Source organism: Colias eurytheme, chromosome 25 (genome assembly GCF_061535395.1).
Source record: "Colias eurytheme isolate Ceu_HAF_F1 chromosome 25, ilColEury1 Martin Lab GWU primary, whole genome shotgun sequence".
In the NCBI taxonomy this organism is placed as follows: Eukaryota; Metazoa; Arthropoda; class Insecta; order Lepidoptera; family Pieridae; genus Colias; species Colias eurytheme.
Genome location: NC_143004.1, coordinates 1,976,478 through 1,997,126, shown reverse-complemented (window position 1 = coordinate 1,997,126; position 20,649 = coordinate 1,976,478). Strand labels below are relative to the sequence as shown.

The window sequence follows — 20,649 nt, the reverse complement described above, 5'->3', positions numbered from 1 at the left end:
ACCTTTCTATGTCCTTTCTCGGGTATCAAAATATCTCTATACCAAATTTCATGCAAATTGGTTCAGTAGTTTAGGCGTGATTGAGTAACAGACAGACAGACAGAGTAACTTTCGCATTTATAATATTAGTATATGGATTATACTAAAAAAAATCATAATGGTTTGAAATTATTATTGAAATTCATAGTGTATTACATATTATATTACAATTAAACACGTATTTACTGAATATTATTAGGCTTAATAATTGTATATTATTTTGAATGTATTAAGTTCAAACTCACAATGCCGCCACTCAATAAATTTTAAGTTATGTAGTATTACTTCAATTTATGCCCAAAAAACCTTAAAAAATAAAATAAATACATATTTAATTCTTCACTTTTTAAAGTCGGTTAAATATTTCTGAGATGATTAAAATAGCAAATATCGAGATGTAAGCTAATCCAATGGATTGCCTGTCAAGTGCTCTTGTAAAATTATTATAATGATGTATCGCTGGGGACTTTCATCGTCTATTGAAAATCATTTTCGAATTATATTGATATAAAAAGTTTATTTTTATGTTATAGTGGTATCATTTATATGTTTATAATAATTCTAGCGGTCCGCCCCGGCTTCGCCCGTGGTACATGTTTACGTTTTCTCTACATAAGAACCTACGTACTTCAAGGAATATAATAAAAAAAGAATTATCGAAATCGGTTCAGCCGTTCTCGAGTTATGCGCTTACCAACACATTTTGCGATTCATTTTTATATAAAAGATAATCATAGGTATTATACCAGCTTTTTTATGATAGTAGATTTATAGTTACACGCAAACGTAGACTAGTTTTTCCTAGACCATTTTTTTATTTGTCAAGGAAAAATTTAAAGAATAGGTAAGTAGTGTTTTTTAATTTAAAGGAACAATGGTAAACTCGTATACAATTGGCTTATTTTCATAACTGCCATAGTTTTTAATTGATAAAATAATGTCCTTTTATGTCATTGAAAAATTTTTTTTGCAAATCAATTAGTCATTAATTATTAAGTATAAACTCATACTAATCAGGTAATATTTGGAACTATCCATTTCCCAAATTTTAGCAAAACCGTTCCATTCGTTTTTATACACACAAACCATTATAATATTGAGTAATCCGAAAATAAATGCACGCGTATCGATCATGGATCAGTTTATAAACAAGTAGTTTCCTGCGTATGCGCCTGCGCATGTTTACCAACATTGCAATTATAACATTGAGTATCCGATTTCATGAATGATTAGTGTGTCATACGATAAAATAACGAGATAATTAAAGGTATCTTATTACTATTTTCCTAATTAGAGCGTTATTAGTTGTATGAAATGAAACGCCTGTACTGTGTAAGACAAAATCTTATATATAAAAATGAATCGCAAAATGTGTTAGTAAGCGCATAACTCGAGAACGGCTGAACCGATTTCGATAATTCTTTTTTTATTATATTCCTTGAAGTACGAGGATGGTTTTTATGTAGAGAAAACGTAAATATGTACCACGGGCGAAGCCGGGGCGGACCGCTAGTCTTCTTATATATAAAAATGAATCGCAAAATGTGTTAGTAAGCGCATAACTCGAGAACGGCTGAACCGATTTCGATAATTCTTTTTTTATTATATTCCTTGAAGTACGAGGATGGTTCTTATGTAGAGAAAACGTAAACATGTACCACGGGCGAAGCCGGGGCGGACCGCTAGTAATATATAAAATTACTTAGGTATTTACATAAGATTTTTTTTATTTGAATGTTTCAACATTACACATTAGTTATTTTTCATAAAACGTAATGAGTGAATGGACTGCTTCACATCTGGCTATTCTTTATAATAGAAAGACGAGTGAGAGTCGTGATCATTTTGGTCAAAAGAGATATATGTAATATAGAATCAACGAAAAAATAGGAAAGATTCTCCTACCATACGTTAGGTACCTAACTTAAGAAGGGAGGATTATGAGAAAAATTAAACTAAAGATACATTGAACATAATTAGAATTGAAATTCAAAAATATTCTAGACCTTTCCTCTTGAATAATTTCTCTTTATATATCTTATGTAATTGAGTTTGTATAACGTTGTAAAACAAGGTCAAAGTAAATCACGTGCAACTACATGAAAGGGCTTGCATAAGTGAACCATAGCAATTAAAGCAAGTATACATAGCTATAATTTGAGTGTTTCATATTATAAAATGTTTCTCCTTGACCACCAGGTTGTCTGGAAGAGATCGCTGTCTTAGCGATAAACGCATGATGTGCTCTCAACTGTGTCTCTTGATGGATTTTGATTTTTTTGATTGACTAAGTAAAAATTTTTCACTTATGATTTAATGTAATTAACACATTACTAGGTATTCTCATTCCCTTTAAATTGTGTTTCCTGTTTCCCAACTTATTACCGAGACCACCTCGTACTTCGCTGCCGCGGACAAAGTTTGCTTTTAAACACTTAAGCAGTTTTAAAGAAAAAACTATTGTGCCGAGGTAAAGGCTTTCCCTGAAGTAGAACAACTTTTAAAAGGCAAAGTTTTTAATTTTTATAAATAAAGAGGAAATCATTGCTAATTCGATTGATTAGCAATCTTATAAAGGATAGAAAAGTCTTTTGTAAAGTAAATCCATACTAATATTATAAATGCGAAAGTAACTCTGTCTGTCTGTCTGTTACTCAATCACGCCTAAACTACTGAACCAATTTGCATGAAATTTGGTATGGAGATATTTTGATACCCGAGAAAGGACATAGGCTACCTTTTATTGCGAAATATGTACCACGGGCGAAGCCGGGGCGGACCACTAGTTATTTATATAACCTAGTAACAAGCATAAAAGGAAACTCAACCATGTCAAAAAGGGTTTCACTAAACATTTATTCCTTAATAAATGCGGAATTTTTATATTAAACTTGGCGCCTTTTCTTATTACTGAAGTCGTTGTCTATAATATATGGCAATATCTAATGTTTATAGACATCTATAAAAACATTAATTTCACTTTTCCTTTGATGATATGAGGATTTTCACCGATTTGTACTGACTTATGCGGGGTACTCACATATCCGCAGCAGGGGCAATATTGAATCCGCACCCTTGATTGTGATGTGTATTATATAGGCAAGTAGGAGCAATTTAGAGAAGAACGCCGTGCAATTGATATTGTTCCAATATTGCCCCTACGGCAGGTACGTTCGTAGCCGGCTTTTGGCGTTGCAAAATAACTTCTATTATGTCATTTCAAATTAACATTTTATAAAGTATCATATTCCATCAGAGACTCAATGAAGTATTCATTAATATTAAATAGGCAATGTAATTAATACTGTAATATAATATTTATAGTTTATTCATGCTTAATGGATGCCATAATACTGTAGTTTTTATTATGCCATATAATTATCTCATAATATGAAATAAAGAGTTAATACTGCATATCTTTCTGTTTATTTTCTGTAAAAGTCCTCTTTATATCTCTAAAGACTGCTTACATAATATCTTACAACACTACTTACACTACGTTTATCGATAAAACCACAGACTAATAATAATATACTACGTATACAAATAAAACTATCATACACACCAATATGTACATTAAAACAAAGTGTTAATCTTCCTATTCCTATGACAGTTATTTAAACTACGATTAAACTTAAATTTATACCCGTTTTCATCGGTATACATTTCGGTGACTTCGTTTTCACCGCGGTAATCGGTATATGTGTCACTGTACCTTTCATTATCACTTGTATCAGGTCTGCTTCTTTGTCCAATGTCTTTAAAACAGTCGCATTGGGCTCGTCTCTGTCCGTCACTGTTGGATCGCCTTGCGTAAGTGCCCTGTCTGTACCCGTAGTCCTTACCTAACTGTCAATCTCTGACGTCAGTTGTCAGTGTGAACCTTGCAGACTCGCTGATGGAATCATCACGAACTTTGAGCCGTCGGTTTCCATTCATGTGTTCGATGAAGGAGGTGTTGTTTGTGTTCCTGATGTCTCTGTGTATGTTGTGGTTGGATGGGGAGAGGTGTGTGAGTCTGTAGCTGGCGCAAGAGTCGTTACGTCGAACGATTGTTCTGGTGGTGCCGGCGCGGGAGCTGCCTATTGGAGCGAAGGAGGTTCCATTCTGTTCAGGGGGTGCTCCAAAACAGCAACACAGGCATTTGAAATAGGATCGGTGGAATTCCCGCCTGAACTTGCCTGTAACAAAAAGGAATAGTTACATTTGGATCTTTTTACCAACAAAAGAGAACTCAAAGGTGTAGGTGACGCACACAGTTTAGATTTGGAAGAAATTAAAGTGCGAATAAAATGTGAAGTCGAAATAAAGATTGGGGAATAACGTGGTTCGGAGATCATGCGGATAAATAAAAATGACACAAATACGTGTAACAAAAATATTAAATGCATGCGGTTCCCGATGAAAATAATATTTAAAGTATTCAAACCAATGGCGAGTAGATACACTAACCTGAAAACCCTGGGAAACCTGCAAGCAAAATATTTCTGTGACGTATTTTAGAGCGAAAAAACAGAAGTACAGATAAAATAGAAAGAGAAGAGTAAATAAAATAGATGATGTTAAACAGAGAAAATATTATGCAATGTCTTATAAAGATATTGTTTGGATTACGAATAACATTATTATTCATAAAAACGACTCAAATTTTGTTAATAAATTAAAGAATCTCCCTTATAAATTGAATTAAAATCCAACAGAGCGAGCAATCCACATCTGCTGTCATTTTCCTCAGCCAAGCCACGTCTACACTGCTGCTTTGCGCAGCAATTGCTTTAGCAGGCTGCTCTACATAAAGCTTTAAGGTGATTCCTACGATCTGTTCCCAGCCAATGTCCCGCTAGATGGCGCTGAATTCTACATTTCTAGTTTATTTGAGTTTTTGCGTAATTGGAAAAGATTAAGGTCGTAGGAATAGTCATGGCGGTTACTGAATATTATATTTTATTGAAATATGTCATATCATTGCCTTAAAATCCACCCAATTCGGTAAAAAAATGCATTATAACATCTGTCATTGCATACAGGGTCGTTTACACACACAGACGTATACAAAAATGATAAAGATTTAAGTCTAGATGGCGTGAATGTAAAACAAGTAGGATTGTTATAAAAATAAAAGTTATATTTGTTGGCGTAAACTATTTTGTTGTAATTTTGGGAAATAAATAATGTCAAAATTGATTACAATAAAACGCAGTTTTATTTTATTACATTACACTATTGTTTTTTTTATCAAAACATGTATTTGAAGTAGCATATACCTATGATATAATATTATGCTAAGAATAATTATTCATACAACAACAAATCTAAAACACTATTTACTATGGAAAAAAACCAGGAAGGTGAAAAAGATATTTACGATTTCGACGCACTCGACTTTTAGTAAAATATAGTAGGTAAAAATTAAACAATGGTAATGTAAATTCTAAACAAACTACTACCAAAATACAATTAGAACAAAAATCATTTGACTTGTTTATTTCACCCAGAGGCCAGAGGCGGCTCGTGACAAAATTGTATAGGTGTTCACTTGAAATAAAACAACGAAAATACAATAGCGTTCGGGATGATTTATTACAAAAAAATGAGCACCACATTTTATAAATGTCTATAACACTAAAAATTACAAAGTACAGGCTATTTCAAAACGAATTCAATGACTAGGTATCAATAATTAGTAAATCACCGAATTTGCATTCGCGAGCGTAGGTATCCATAGTGTTTGTCACTGACGGTCACTGACCTCTATAACTTATAGTTATAGAGGTCAGTGGTGTTTGTTGTGTAAACATGTATGTATTTGAGTAGTTAGTAGCATATTATATTCTGAATTTCTGATCCATGCCTATTCACTCAAAACTAATAACACTAATGATTTGTAACAGTAAATTATTTCAATAGGTAGGTATTTGAACATTTCCCAACAAGACGTAAGAATAATTATTCGTAGGTATACAAGATACAATAACAAATCTAATACACTATTTATTATTTTATTATTTACTAGCGGTCCGCCCCGGCTTCGCCCGTGGCACATGTTTACGTTTTCTCTCCATAAGAAGTAATAGCTAGAGAGCTAGCGCAAAGCTACCTGTATGTATTTGACCAGACCTGGATTTTTGTGTGTTGATTCCCCTATACCTACTATACATGAGATGAGGAGTCACTAAGCCCAGAGTGGTGGACGGGGCGCGCGCTTAGGTAAGACAGGTGGAAATTTTTGGCGAACTTTGAAACCATTTGACCACGTCTGCCATTTTGATATTTGAAAATAGATTATTATTACTATCGGAAAATAACAATGGCAGACCATTATCACGCGGATAACATTCTGGCAGACACTTATGAAAGTGCTGAAAAAAATACAATTTTGAAAGTATTTGACCAGATCTGCCATTCATATATTTTATTTATTAGGGTCTTAAAAACTTATTTTCGAAACGGCAGACATTATCATTGCGTACAGACTTCAGCAGACAACAAAACTTTACAGACTTCAGCAGTCAACAAGACTTAGCTTCTACATGGTCAGATGTATATATGTATTACGTTCCCTGACCTTACATCAATGATTTACTTTATTAATGTTTTTATGGTCATTTACATTTAATTTTGAAAACTATGGAATAAAATTTATAAATTTGATGATACAAAACTAAATATACATTTGTAAAGAATCTCAAATATAAAATTGTGTTGCAAATAACAAATCATCATTTAAATATTTAGTTTATTTCTTTATTTAAGAAACAATTAACAATTACAAAACAACATAAAAAAACACGCATGCATTTATTGAAATGTTCATTCATCATCACTATCGTATGGCGTTGTGTGACTCGTCTTCATAATCCATTGAATCGGATTCTGTAAAAGTAAAACGTAAATTATATAATAAAAGAAATGAGTAAAGTCAAAAATAATTATTAAAGAGTTAATCATTATAAACTTACCTAGTAAGGCAATGCCTTTGATGTCGCACGATGCCGCCGCGCCGCCAGTGTAGGTACTTCTGCTGCTACATGAAAATATGCTAGGGTTGCAACAAATGGGAAATAAAACAATTGTGATTATTACTATTATGATGTAATCATTTATTCATATATACATTCAAAACAATTGCGATTATTAAATCTGATGTAATTATTTTTTCATAAATATATAATTATTATTAATTACATAATATATTGCACTGTGAAATATTTACGTATCACTTTATTTTTGATGTTCTTAATTGTCTTTTATAAAATTTTAGTGACGCATTCGCATTGGGATCAACAATCCGATAAGAAAAGAATGGAGACAACATATACATAGCTTTGATTTCAATTCTACAGATACAAAATATACAATCTATCTAAAATGATACAACGGATGTTTCCTGCGTTTTCTCGTCAAAATACCGAAACAACGTAATTATTGTATAGTAGTTGGGCGTGAAAGTAAAAAAACAAATGAAAAGTGTTTTCCATATGATTATTTATTAAATTTACGCGATTAAGAATAATTTCAACGATACAATTTAGTAACCGAGAATTCAGAGGATTAAAGAAAATACCTGCCTGATCATTTTATCAAACTCTCAAAGAATTATGGTTATTTCGCATCACTCGGTTTATTAGTTTGGTAATAATTATTAAAGGTAGTTACAACCCTAGCCATTGAGTCGAACGGTAGGCAACACAATATCGACTTTGTGCGGGTACATAATTATGGTACATTTCTTCTTGCTGTGAAGCGTAATTATTATTATTAAGATTTTTTAGGCTATTTTGAATCAGCTGTTCTAATTTAATTCTAGAAATTTATTAAAACGTGATTTTTTTAAAAGTATATTATGAGTTTATAAATACCTCAACCAATAGTTATTGTGTCCTATCCTCATTTCTTTATATCTTGGTAGTTAACTAAAGTGTTAAATTTACATAACCTCAACAACAACATTTACACTGCCACTGCACTAAAACTAATATGGAATCCATCACACAGTCTATTGATCAGATGTTTGAAGTGTTTAACCACAGAATGGATGAGTTCCAAAAGGATCTCCAGACAATTTCAACAGCCCCAATGGGTAGCCCGTCTTCTAAATTAGCGTCTGAATTTACAGTCTTTCGCACATTTGTCTTGACATCACTACAGTGTCTACAGTCTGAGGTTATCCTCCTGAGTAACAAAACAAAAGTACCTACGACGGACGACCACGCTTCGAGTTGCCAAAGTAAAGCAAGCAAGTTTTCCATTTTTCTGTATGAGTAGACAGAACTTCAAAACGCCACCTGCTACGGTTTATATTATGAACGATGGTTATAAAAATAAAAGTTATATATGTTGGTGTAAACTATTTTATTGATCAATAATTTTGGAATTTAAAACTGTCAACATTGATTACAATAAAACGCAGTTTTATTTTATGACCCTATTGTTTTTTTATCAAAACATGTATTTGAAGTACCATATAATATTATGCTGATCCAAGCATTTTCACTCAAAACTAATATCACTAATGATTTGTAAAAGTAAATTATTTCAATATACATTTCATAACGAACAAGTAAGAATAATTATTATTATTCCTACCTACAACAACAAACCTAAAACACTATTTACTATGGGAAAATAACCAGGAAGGTGAAAAACATTATATTACCTATTATTTACGATTTCGACGCACTCGACTTTTAGTAAAATATAGTAGGTAAACATAATATTATGGTTTTGATTTTTGCTACTAGTATAAGAAAACTGCGTGTTCAAACTACTTGTTTGTCTGTCTGAAAATTCGGAAGTAGGTACTTTGGTAGTTTACCGATTTATAATAATATTGTATAGGTATATCGTTGTTTAAAAAATATTCAAACACAATAAAATATGATATACTGATTTATCACTGGTTTCAGTGATGAACTGATGAGTCAATGTTAGCCACTATACTTTCGTCATACGTGTGTATGATTGATGTGATTTGCAAAGTGGTGATATTTCAGAAAAATCACGGGTCAAATTGTCCCACCGAAAATATAACTGCGTTATAAGAATAACTATACCTACGATAAATTATACATAATACAATATAGTCTCAAATGCATACTAGTGAAATATTTTATTTGAATCAATAAAATAAAAAAAAAATAAAAAATAATAATAATACAAAAATAAATTCACAACACAAGAAAATCCGCGCGCAAATCATAGCGCGTGACAATGAAATCAAGAACTTTCGAGCCGACGCGACGCGGACGACGAAGGAGCCTAACAAAAGTACCTACCTACAATCATAGGCGGCTCGTGACAAAATTGTATGGCCGTGTTCACTTGAAATAAAACAACGAAAATAGGTACCTACAATAGCGTTAGCAGTACAAAAAAATGAGCACCACATTATAAATGTCTATTTATACACTAAAAATTATAGAGTATTTCAAAACGAATTCAATTATTATTTAGCAATAATTAGAAAATCCCCGAATTTGCATTCGTGATCGTATTCATAGTGTTTGTCTACACTAATATTATAAAGAGGAAAACTTTGTTTGTTTGTTTGATTGTAATGAATAGGCTCATAAACTACTGGACATTTTACCAATGTTTGCAAGTTTGTGATTACTTTGATAGTTTACCGATTTATAATAATTGTATACTTATATCATTGTTTAAAAATATTCAAACACAATATGATATAGGTACTGATTTATCACTGGTTTCAGTGATGAACTGATGAGTCAATGTTAGCCACAATACTAATCACTTTCGTCATACATGTGTATGAACTATGATTGATGTGATTTGGAATGTGGTGAAATTTCATAAAAATCACGGGCCAATTTTTTGTTTTGAATCCCACCGAAAATACATATATGTATTACTAATTGCGTTATTAGAATAATTAATTACTATACCCACGATCAATTATTACAATTTACAATATAGTCTCAAATGCATACTAGAGAAACATTGCAATTTGAATCAATTAAAATGCATAGCATACAAAAATAAATTCACAACACAAGAAATTCCGCGCGCAAATCATAGCGCGTGTCAATGAAATCAAGAATGTAATTTTATATCAAGCCGATGACGACGCCGAACTAAAGTACCTACAGTACCATTTACCTTCAGTGTACAATACAGTTTACAGACCTACGACGGACGAACAATAATGAGTAATAAATTGTTTACAAAAAAAAACATAGTTTCTAAGGTCATTAGTTTTATTTTATTTTATTGTTATTTTCTTTGAACGATTGGAAATGAAATTACTTAATTTTTACACAGAACTTTGATTTATTAGAATTATGCTCATTATGTATAAGATAACGAACGCGAATGCACGACATCTAGCGCGTCAATGTCTAAACATCGCCTTTCGTTTAGACATTGACGCGCTAGATCTGTAATAAGTATATAGTCTATGCGCTAGATGTCGTGCTTTATGTCGTGTTTCGCTTGGCAAAAGTCACGCACACTACTGTAGAAGTGTCAAATTTTTCCGGTATTTTACTGTTGTTTTTCTAAGTAAATATTGTAAATTATTGATTAAAAAGGTCGAACGCGCACACATTTCATTATAGAGAAGTGATAAAATGATTAGTTTTAAAGAAATAGTGTCTGTGTTAAGTGTTTAGAGGTAATCAAAAATGTATGGAGGGACGGTCGGAACATCCACCTTAAACGTCTCAGACTAAGTTAGAGAGCTAAACAATAAACATAGTGTAGGTGATAGGAAAATCACTTTAACCTACACAGGACTTCATAAAAACTACATTCGTATAAAAACGTTTCTGCTAATATTCTCTTATATTATAATAGTCATAGTCTTATAAAATGCGCGTTAATTATACAGTGTGTTCTGTAATTTTACTGCAAGATAATTAGCAAAAATACCCTTCAAATATCACAGTGTCGCGAACAGTGAAAATAAATAGTTAATCAGACCGCTTGTACTTTTCTTCCCTTTGTAGCTTTGTGAAGACGTCTTTGTAAATATTCTATTGTTCTTATTTTGTTAATATAGCTTCAGATTACGTTCTTAAGATAAGGGTACATTAGTGGGATGAAAGTTTCATGATGTGTTTGTCTGTGTGTTCCTGTTGAGATACAATGGTAGGTACGATACGGTTTACCTTAGTATGTAGGGCAGTGTTTTTATAAGCTAAATAAACTTTATAATTAATACTTGGAAAAAAGTATGTGAGACGATATAACATTTGTCTATTCTTTAAACATTAATATTTTGAGCAAAAATTGTATGCTTGTACGCGAATTCATTTCGATGATTTTTTTGGTTTCTATTTTTGGTCCGGGAGCCAGCAGCAGATTTTATGACCAAGTTCCTCTCAAGCGGTAATTAGTAAAATGCATCAAAGTATAGTATTATGAAGCCTCGTGAACGTCAGCTGGAGCTCGGTTGGGGGGAAGAGCGGTTGTAGCCTCCCGTATCAGCTGACGGTTTTTCCACCAAGATACAGCCAGCTGACATATATATTTATCCACAGTTACATATAAGCTATCATCAGGTAAATTTTTGTTTGAGAGGAAATAACGGAAAATAAATTTTTCTTTAAATTTAACTTTCATGTTCAAGACACCAGCTGACGTATAATACACCATGTTGTAACCAGCTGACTATTTTTTTTCGTTGAGATATTGGGTTAGCTACAATTTGACAAATTTTTAGCTGAGAGGAAATGAATGAATGAATGTATTTTTTTTCCTATGTGCGTGGGAGGGTACAACCGCTCACCCCCCCAACCTAGCGCCAGCTGACGTTCACGAGGCTTTATAATACTATACTCTCATGCGTCTGACGAATTATCTCTTGAGAGGAAATAGTTAACCAAATTTGCACCTGGCTCCCTAACCATTTCGTTTAATCTATGCCTTTTTTTTTTTTTTTTAGTGGGGAAATCTTGCATAGATACCCACGGCCTCCGGGGAAGAGGCCGTGGGTTATGTCGGATTCCTACCGACCAAAACCCCACTGTGTTCCGTCAAGCCGCATCAGCGACAGGGCCACGGGTATGATTAGAATTCATCCGTGACCCCATCAGCGGCAGCCCGTCGCCGGGGTTTAATCTATGCCTGAGGATACGTGCATAAGAAATAGATTCACTACTTTTTAAAGAAAACAAGGACACAAATGGCGAAATCATAGTAATTGTCGGTCAAGACTATAAGCTTATTTAATATTTATATAATAATTAGCTTTCCGCCCGCGGCTTCGCCCGCGTATTTAAAGAGGTTATATACCGCATAGTTCCCGTTCCCATGTGATTTTCGGGATAAAACCTATCCTATGTGTTAAGTTACCCAAGTTAGTTAATATGTATGCTAAATTTAATTGTAATCGGTTCAGTAGTATTTGCGAGAAAGAGTCACAAACACACACATACACATCCTAACAAACTTTCGCATTTATAATATTAGTAGGATAGGATATAATACAATATTATACGTTGATACTGTCCCATTATCCAATCGGGTAACAAAGAGAAAATAGTATCCTTTATAGAAAATTTCTTCAATAGTGCCTCGGAGTATGCTGGACGTCAAACAATTTTATAATGAGCAAGCAATATGGAATTGATATTTGCATTAAGAAAAATATATTATTTACTTGTGTAATATAATATTTTTAATATAATAATGTCACTATATTATATAATATTTTTACTATACAACAAAGTTGCTTCCCGCTATCTGTCCCTGCTTATGTTTAGATCTTTAAAACTACGCTTCCGATTTTGATGCGGTTTTTTTAATAGATAGCTTAAAATGTGTTAAATTTTAGACAAAGCGGGCGAAGCCGCGGGAGGAAAGCTAGTGTATAATATTGTCTCGTTAGCGTGGTAATAATATAGATAAAAATCTTTTGCCCTTAAGTGGATTTGGTGCTAACAATTTTAAAAATATTGTATGAACAATAATAAAATAATAAAGTGTTTGTTCAAAATATTTAATATACTTACAACAGCCACGTTTTGCTGTGAAAAGTTGTTCTCAGTCAATGCAAAAACCAACTAAATATTTTTTAGTAACTGATAGACAGCTGTCACGGAAAGTGTTCTTCTTCATTACTCTTATAACTTAGGGGTATGAGATTTAGTATGATGTTTACTCCTACCCGATATGCATACAAAATTTCATGAGAATCGGTCCAGCCGTTTCGGAGGAGTTTAACTACAAACACCACGACAAATGAATTTTATGTATCAGAAAGAAATACCTTAAATAGGTATTATATTCGTATAATACCTTTTTAAGGTATTTCTATATATTAGGTATATTATAGGTATATATTCCTCAATGGTTTTGTTTCAGTGCTTTATTTAGATATAGAATGTTTAGAAAAGTTTATTTTTATACATAAATTGTTATTTTTCTATAATGTAATATCTCGTATACAGAACCCTAAAAAAACAAATTAAAGTCACTATTAATAGGAAAAACCCATAAAACGTGTTCTTAAAAGCTTTTTAATTACTAAAGAACCAACATAACCGGCCTTCTGCCCACACAAGACAAGCATAGAATTTTAAATTCATTTCGCCTACGATCTAACCTTTATGCAAGTTTGTCCCCTTGTGGGGTAAATGCACATCTGTTTTTCTAATCGAATTTTGAAATGAAACTTTTTAAGCTCGTTGGGAGTATAAAGGTGGCGTCATGGCAATACCATCACGTCATGTAAGGCGACGATTTTGAAGAAGAGAGCGAAGAAGTTTCACTTCTGACACGTGTGCTCGACACACACGCTTTTTTGGCATTTGTATCTTTTTACTTACAAGCTTATTATTCTTCAAAGCTATATCGGAACGATTCCTCTTTATGTTTTCTTTACGTATAAGAATTCAATGTTGTTATATCGGATCGTTTCTTTTTTCTTTATGTACAAGAAAAAATCTAAAAGTACACGGAAATATTTCTATTTTTCTTTATACAAGAATGTATCTGCTAGAAATGCACAAGATTTATTTCTTTATTTCAATGTAAATGTTGTATAAATATCGACTCATTCGTGCAAAATATTAAGTATCTGTATAAATGAAAGAATAACGTGAGAACTGAGGTAAAATACGAAGATAAAATATGAATAGTTATGATTATGAGAAAAACAATACAAGACACTAAATTATTATTTTAATGGGTTGGGTGGGTTGAAAAAAAAATAGTGTAACATTTTTTCGTTACGCGTGACATTTTTCCGTTACGCGCCATCTTTTTCTTATCCCTACCACGGGTGATTCGACGTATTTCTATAAAGTTGCATATAGTAAATTATTTTTTGAAAAATAAGATGATAAAGAAGTTTCACTTCTTACGTGTGTACACTAGTACACGCACACATTTTTTTTGTCACTATACGAAGAGAGAGAGAGCTTTCTATTTTAGAGATTACTATTTTCCAATTTATTTCAGGAATAGTTTCCAAACATTTCTCATCAACTGCATACAATATAATCAAGGAGAAAATATATTTTCTTTTATCATTGAAATTAGAGATTCTCGTTTTTAACCGACTTCAAAAAAAAGGAGGAGGTTATCAATTCGGCCGGTATGTTTTTTTTTATGTATGTACACCGATTACTCCGAGGTTTCTGAACCGATTTACGTGATTCTTTTTTTGTTCGATGCGGGATGGTGTTGAATTGGTCCCATAAAAATTTTATTCGGATAGGCCCACTAGTTTTTATTTTATGAGCATTTTTGTCTGTATATTTGTAAATGTTGCAAATGCAAGTTTGAAGTCGGTTGTTTTTAACGCAGTTATCACTTGTATGTTTATGTTAAATATTATTCTGCATTATAAGCAACAGATATACGGAATTTACATATATTTCAATAGTGGTAATTTGTTACGCAAATGCAAAAGCTTATTAATTTACATAATTATCATATGTTTAAAAGTTTTCCAATTAATTGTTGAAATGTATACAAGCATTTAAAAGTTCTCGGGTTTACATACGTTTAATTTAGAAGACTGATTTGGGAGAAGAAGGATTTGATTGTTTGTATGTAATGTTTTTACTTGAAAACTACTGAAATTAACTAGTTATTTTATCTATTACGTTGTTTTTGATTGAATGAGACATGCTGTGAAATTGTTTATGGCTATTTTGAACTTAAGTCTGAAATATATTTTTGGAAATTTATGAGAGTTCAAAAATGCATACAAACCTTTATAATTTATATATAACAAGAGAAATAACCTATTCCATTACTGTCCATGATATTGGAAAATGGACCCTATAACTATTAGTTAGATCACAGATTCGTGTGTTAGACTTACCACTCATGAAGTTGTATATGAGTGGGTTGACCGCTGAGTTGGCGTAGCACATGACGTGTGAGATCAGTGAAATACATGTCATTATGTCGCTTTGCTGCACGTCGTATGCCACCCTGGGGAAGAGAAATTGAACGTTATTCACTTTACTATAGGGTGCTTAATTGTATGGCGTATGAGAAGTGTTTTGTTTCATATTATTCGGTTCCAAACTGACTAATGGAAATTAAAAAAAACACGAAATTATTAATTAATTAAGAAATGAGTAAGTTACTGGTTAAGTATATAAATTATAGGCGTACGAGTGAGTTTTTAATGTCTCTGAGTTGTTTGTTTATACGCCGTATGGTTCACTCGGAAATATAAAATGAATTATCTATGGTAATCATCTACACTAATATTATAAAGAGGAAAACTTTGTTTGTTTGATTGTAATGAATAGGCTTATAAACTACTGGACCGATTTCAAAAATTCTTTCAAAGCTACATTATCCACGAGTAATATAGGATAGGTTTTATCCCGGAAATTCCACGGGAACGGGAACTATGCGAGTTTTTCTTTAAAACCGCGGGCGGAGCCGCCGGCGGAAAGCTTGTTAGTCATATGGTTGAGAAACAAACTCATATGAGTGACTTTTGTGTGAGGTAAACATTTTTAAAAGAATATCATAAATTGGTTCCAAAACGGAGACTTAAGAGCTTATTCATTTTGCAATTTTGCAGTAAATTGATACAAACTAAACAAAAGTTTTAATATTTATTGAATTTATTGTGTATTTTGGTGCTATAAGTTTAACAAGAACAGTTTAAACTCTCGTTATAAACTAGTGTCGTGATTTTAAAAACAAACTTTTCCATATTGTTAAGAACTACAATGGTTCTTTCCAGTTCTTTTAAGTGATATTCGTTATCCGGACATGCGATAAATCCATAAGTTCCTATTATTATCCTAAAGAAATATCACAGAGCGGAATAATATAAATTTTTCTTTGGCTGCAACGATTTAACTTTAAAACAAAGTTCAACATTATTTTACCATAGTCATAGAAATTTTACCGAGAAGGTATTATAAGCTATTTTTATGCGGACTAAATAAGTAAATAAATATTTAGGACAATTTTCACACACGGCACAATCTGATCCCATACTAAGCTTTCGCTTGTGATATGGAGGATGGATGGCTGATAAACATACATATATATAATTTTTTTATAAATCTTAATACAATAAATCTCGTGTCACAATGTTTGTCCTCAATGGACTCCTAAACCACTTAACTGATTATAATAAAATTCGCACACCATGTGCAGTTCGATCCAACTTGAGAGATAGGATAGTTTAAACATGTAGGTACCACGGGCGAAGCCGGTACACTAGTACACTAGTACTTATATAGATAATTAACGCCCAGACACAGAGCAAACATCTATGTTCATCAGACAAATATGTATATGTATTTGTTTGCCCCACAAATATATTTTGGGAATCGAACCCACGACCTCTGGCTTGGAAGGCAGGGCCACTATCAACCAAGCCAACCAGTCAGTCCAATCAATCGTAACTAAGCTTAGTTTTCAGCGCCTTTAATAGTCTTTTAAAAGGTGTTGTTAAATTGAATTTATGTATTCATTTTAATCAACTTTGATTAAAATAAATGAACATCTGATGAAGCCTGCAATATTTTCATACATTTCAGTAAGTAATGCCGTGTTCAAACTTCAAATAAAAGTATCATAGTAATGAGTGTTAAATGCACAAATTAAAGTTTAACATATTAAAAAACGATAACACCCCAGAAAATTCTACCATACAAGTACGCAGTGCTGGCGCTTAATTGAAATTTTCAATTGTCAAAGCCAGTCGGCACGTGGCGAACCGTAATGAGTGTTATTTCAACCAGACGCTCGTTCAGTGTTTTGTGCTCGAAAACTATGAAAAATAGCAATTACTTACTCTGGATAACGATATGTATTTATAGTTTTGCAAGCACTTTCCTGTGAAAGCCTGTTTTTTATAGTGTTGATATTGGAGTGTAGCACAATTAAAGAACACGCTTTAATTCAATGTAGTTATAATACATTATATGTACCTACTATAACAGCCTCTCATCTATTCGGTAGGTGAACAAAGTTTGAATTAAACCTGTACAAAAATGTGGAACAAAATTTGAATTTAATAAGTGCGCAGAGTTTGAAATAAATCTGTCCGTTTATTTCAAAATAGAGTCTATAGGATTCAGTTACATACAAACACACAGGCGAGAAATTACTCTGCATAACGATACGTATCTATTCATAGAAGTTTGCAAGCACTTTGTCCCCAGCAAACCTGGTTTTTATAGCTTGAAATGGGAGTGTAGCTAATAGCTTCATAGCTTTTCATAGAATGAACGTATGAGTATGGCATTGTTAGGATAGAATTCTCTTTGGAATAATACATACGCTGGGATCAAGTTAGCAGTTGATTTGGCTTTTGAATAATAATTAGTACTTTTTTTTTCAGTGAATAAATTTTTCAAATCCGGTTGTGGTTCCTGACATTAACGCATTCAAACAAACAAATCAATCAGCTTTATTATATTAGTATAGATTTGAATGCGTTAAAACTCAATATTAAACTCTAACTCAAACATTTATTTATTCAACTAGCGGTCCGCCCCGGCTTCGCCCGTGGTACATATTTACGTTTTCTCTACATAAAAACCATCCTCGTACTTCAAGGAATATAATAAAAAAAGAATTATCGAAATCGGTTCAGCCGTTCTCGAGTTATGCGCTTACCAACACATTTTGCGATTCATTTTTATATATAAGAAGATTAGACTTCTTATATGTATAAGCACTTTTGTATGGTCATAACATTTTTTAACAATATTGCTAGGTACCGACTCGGCAAGCAGTATCTATGGAGATGAACCGACAAGAAACTTTAAATTAAAAATAGTTTTGGAATATATACGCCATTTGATGATGATATTAGAAATAGATTTCAAGAATTAACTGGGCTGGGTTCAACTTCCTCAGACTATAAGTAGGTCATGAGATAGCATTGTCTTCATTAGAAATGCACGTCTATTGAATGAAGTTTCGGTATTTAATTATCAGTTTCTATTATCTTTTATTTGCAATTACTAATTAGTGGTTTCTGAGAATGATGAGGTTAATTAACGTGGTTTCTATAATGATATTTTTGATTATTAGGATAATATACTACTTATTTGTCATAAAAAATCAAGAAATTTATTTAGGTCATCTTATATAGCAATTTTTCTGTTTTTCGGATTTAATTTATTTTTCTGCTGTTCGATGTACTAATAAATTTAATAACTCAATAATTATTATTATAATCGATATTCGATATATAATACAAGAAATGAAGAATTATACAGATCGATAGTGTACCATAAATTAGTTTTTAAAGTGAAACTTTTATTACATCATCTCAAACTTTTTGGTCTGTGTAGCGCATGTCGCGTGTATCGCGGCTGCCGAGTAGGTATACCTACTCGGCAGCCGACCGTCACGCGACATGCACTACACAAAGCAGTGTTCGGAACCGTTTGAACAGTTTCACTTTTACCGTGGTTTCATAAAACCACACAACATTTTTTCGTCTGTAGCTTCGCCACATAACTTAAAACTAAAACCTCTCTCGAGAAACATATCATAAATCGAGAACAGACTATCGCGGAGGACTTTATGTACATAAAAATAATTATTATTACTATTAAAACTTACCTCAAAACAGACAGCAGATGCACAGGGAAATAACAGACAGCGAACATGACGACCACGGCCACTAACATCTTGGCAGCTTTGCGGCGCGAGCGCAGCTGGCCCTCCGTGGACGCGTTGGTGTGGATTGAGGGTGTGGTGCGTCGGTTGGCGGCTAACCCTGGTGAAGAAATGGAGTAAGTAAGTGGCTGCTAACTGAGGTTAGCCAACGTGGTATATAGGGTTTGTAGGCTGCTTCATTTGGTAATTCAACAGGTAAGTAAATAGAGGTCTATTTTTGACTGCGAATTGTGGTAAGTAGAAGTATTATTATACTGTAAAGCATTTGGCTGTTAGCCGTGGTAAGTCAGGGTGGTGAATTACGGTAAGTAATGCGGTGCTAACCCTGGTAAACCAAGGATATAGGTTAAGTAAACGGTTTCTAATCTTAGTAAGCCATCATGTTAGTCAATACAGCGTTATTTATTGGCTACAAACCGTGGCCATGGTTAGTGAAAGTTTTAGAGTAATTGACTATCAACCATAGTAAGTCAAGTCATATAATTCTTAGTTGGATCGCATAGTATATGGAAATCTTCCTTAACAAGTGGATGTGTAGAGCGTCAGTTAACTGATCGATCCAGTCAACGCTTTTGCGTGATTTTTCAACAAACATACACAAAAACTAATACCTAATACTGTAATGTAATTGCATATCTAAAATTAGAGTCAGTTGCAACACATTATTGCAAAATACATATTAAATTCATACATGTTATCATTAATGTCATTACTGCTATTTGTATAATTTCAAGTATCAAATTGGGTGTTGAAATTAGGCAAACAAATGAAGCGATATAATACGTAACTAATTGCAAATATGTATTTCCCATGTTCCAATTAATTAGTCCATAAATTGTGTTTATTTTTCTTAATTACGACAATATTTTAATTTAATTATTCTTCTACTTAAAGCTCGTAGGGTTTTGTGAATATTTAATCTTGAGACAATATTTTGATTGTCGTTTTAATGGCAGCGACAGTCTAGTTTATATTTTTAATGGGATTGAGACTTTTGGATAAAAATATTAGTTTTATTTAAATAATTATATTATGTAAAATCATAAATGAAATGAAATGAAATGAAATGAAAATCCTTTATTGCTATAGACATAAAAACAAAAAAAAAAACAATATAGACAATACATTTTAAAAAGCAAAGGGCGGCCTTATCGCTAGGTAGCGATCTCTACCAGGCAACCTTTACAGTAAAGGAAATAATTAAAACAAAATGTGGGTGAGCAAAAACAAGGCAACTCAAACAAGAAAAACAGAATAAAATATTCAATAACGCACAGTATATTAAACTAAATTAAATAAACATATTTATATATATAAATAAATATATACATACATACATAAAATATATATACCTACTCAAATATACATAAACAAATTAATATTATAATAAAATACATAAAAATAAATGCACACATATAATTATATAATAATATTATGTTGCAAACAAACATAATATATGCACGTATTAATATAAACTTAACACATCAAGATTAAATACAAAAATTATATAAGTAAGGAGACAGC

At 32.4% G+C, this 20,649-nt stretch overlaps 1 protein-coding gene across 1 annotated transcript in view; it reads right to left on the bottom strand.

Moving 5' to 3' along the window:
• Positions 1–3,522: 3,522 nt before the first annotated feature.
• The window catches only part of LOC149897456 (orexin/Hypocretin receptor type 1-like), a 69,723-nt gene continuing 52,596 nt past the window's right edge, over positions 3,523–20,649 (bottom strand). Inside the window, exons 5-7 of the mRNA XM_090116452.1 lie at positions 19,069–19,225; positions 15,335–15,447; positions 3,523–4,220 (exon numbers count right to left, since the gene is read on the bottom strand). Of these exons, the coding sequence (XP_089972578.1) occupies positions 3,892–4,220; positions 15,335–15,447; positions 19,069–19,225 (599 nt within the window). The 3' untranslated portion in view covers positions 3,523–3,891. The remainder of the gene's footprint in view (positions 4,221–15,334; positions 15,448–19,068; positions 19,226–20,649) is intronic.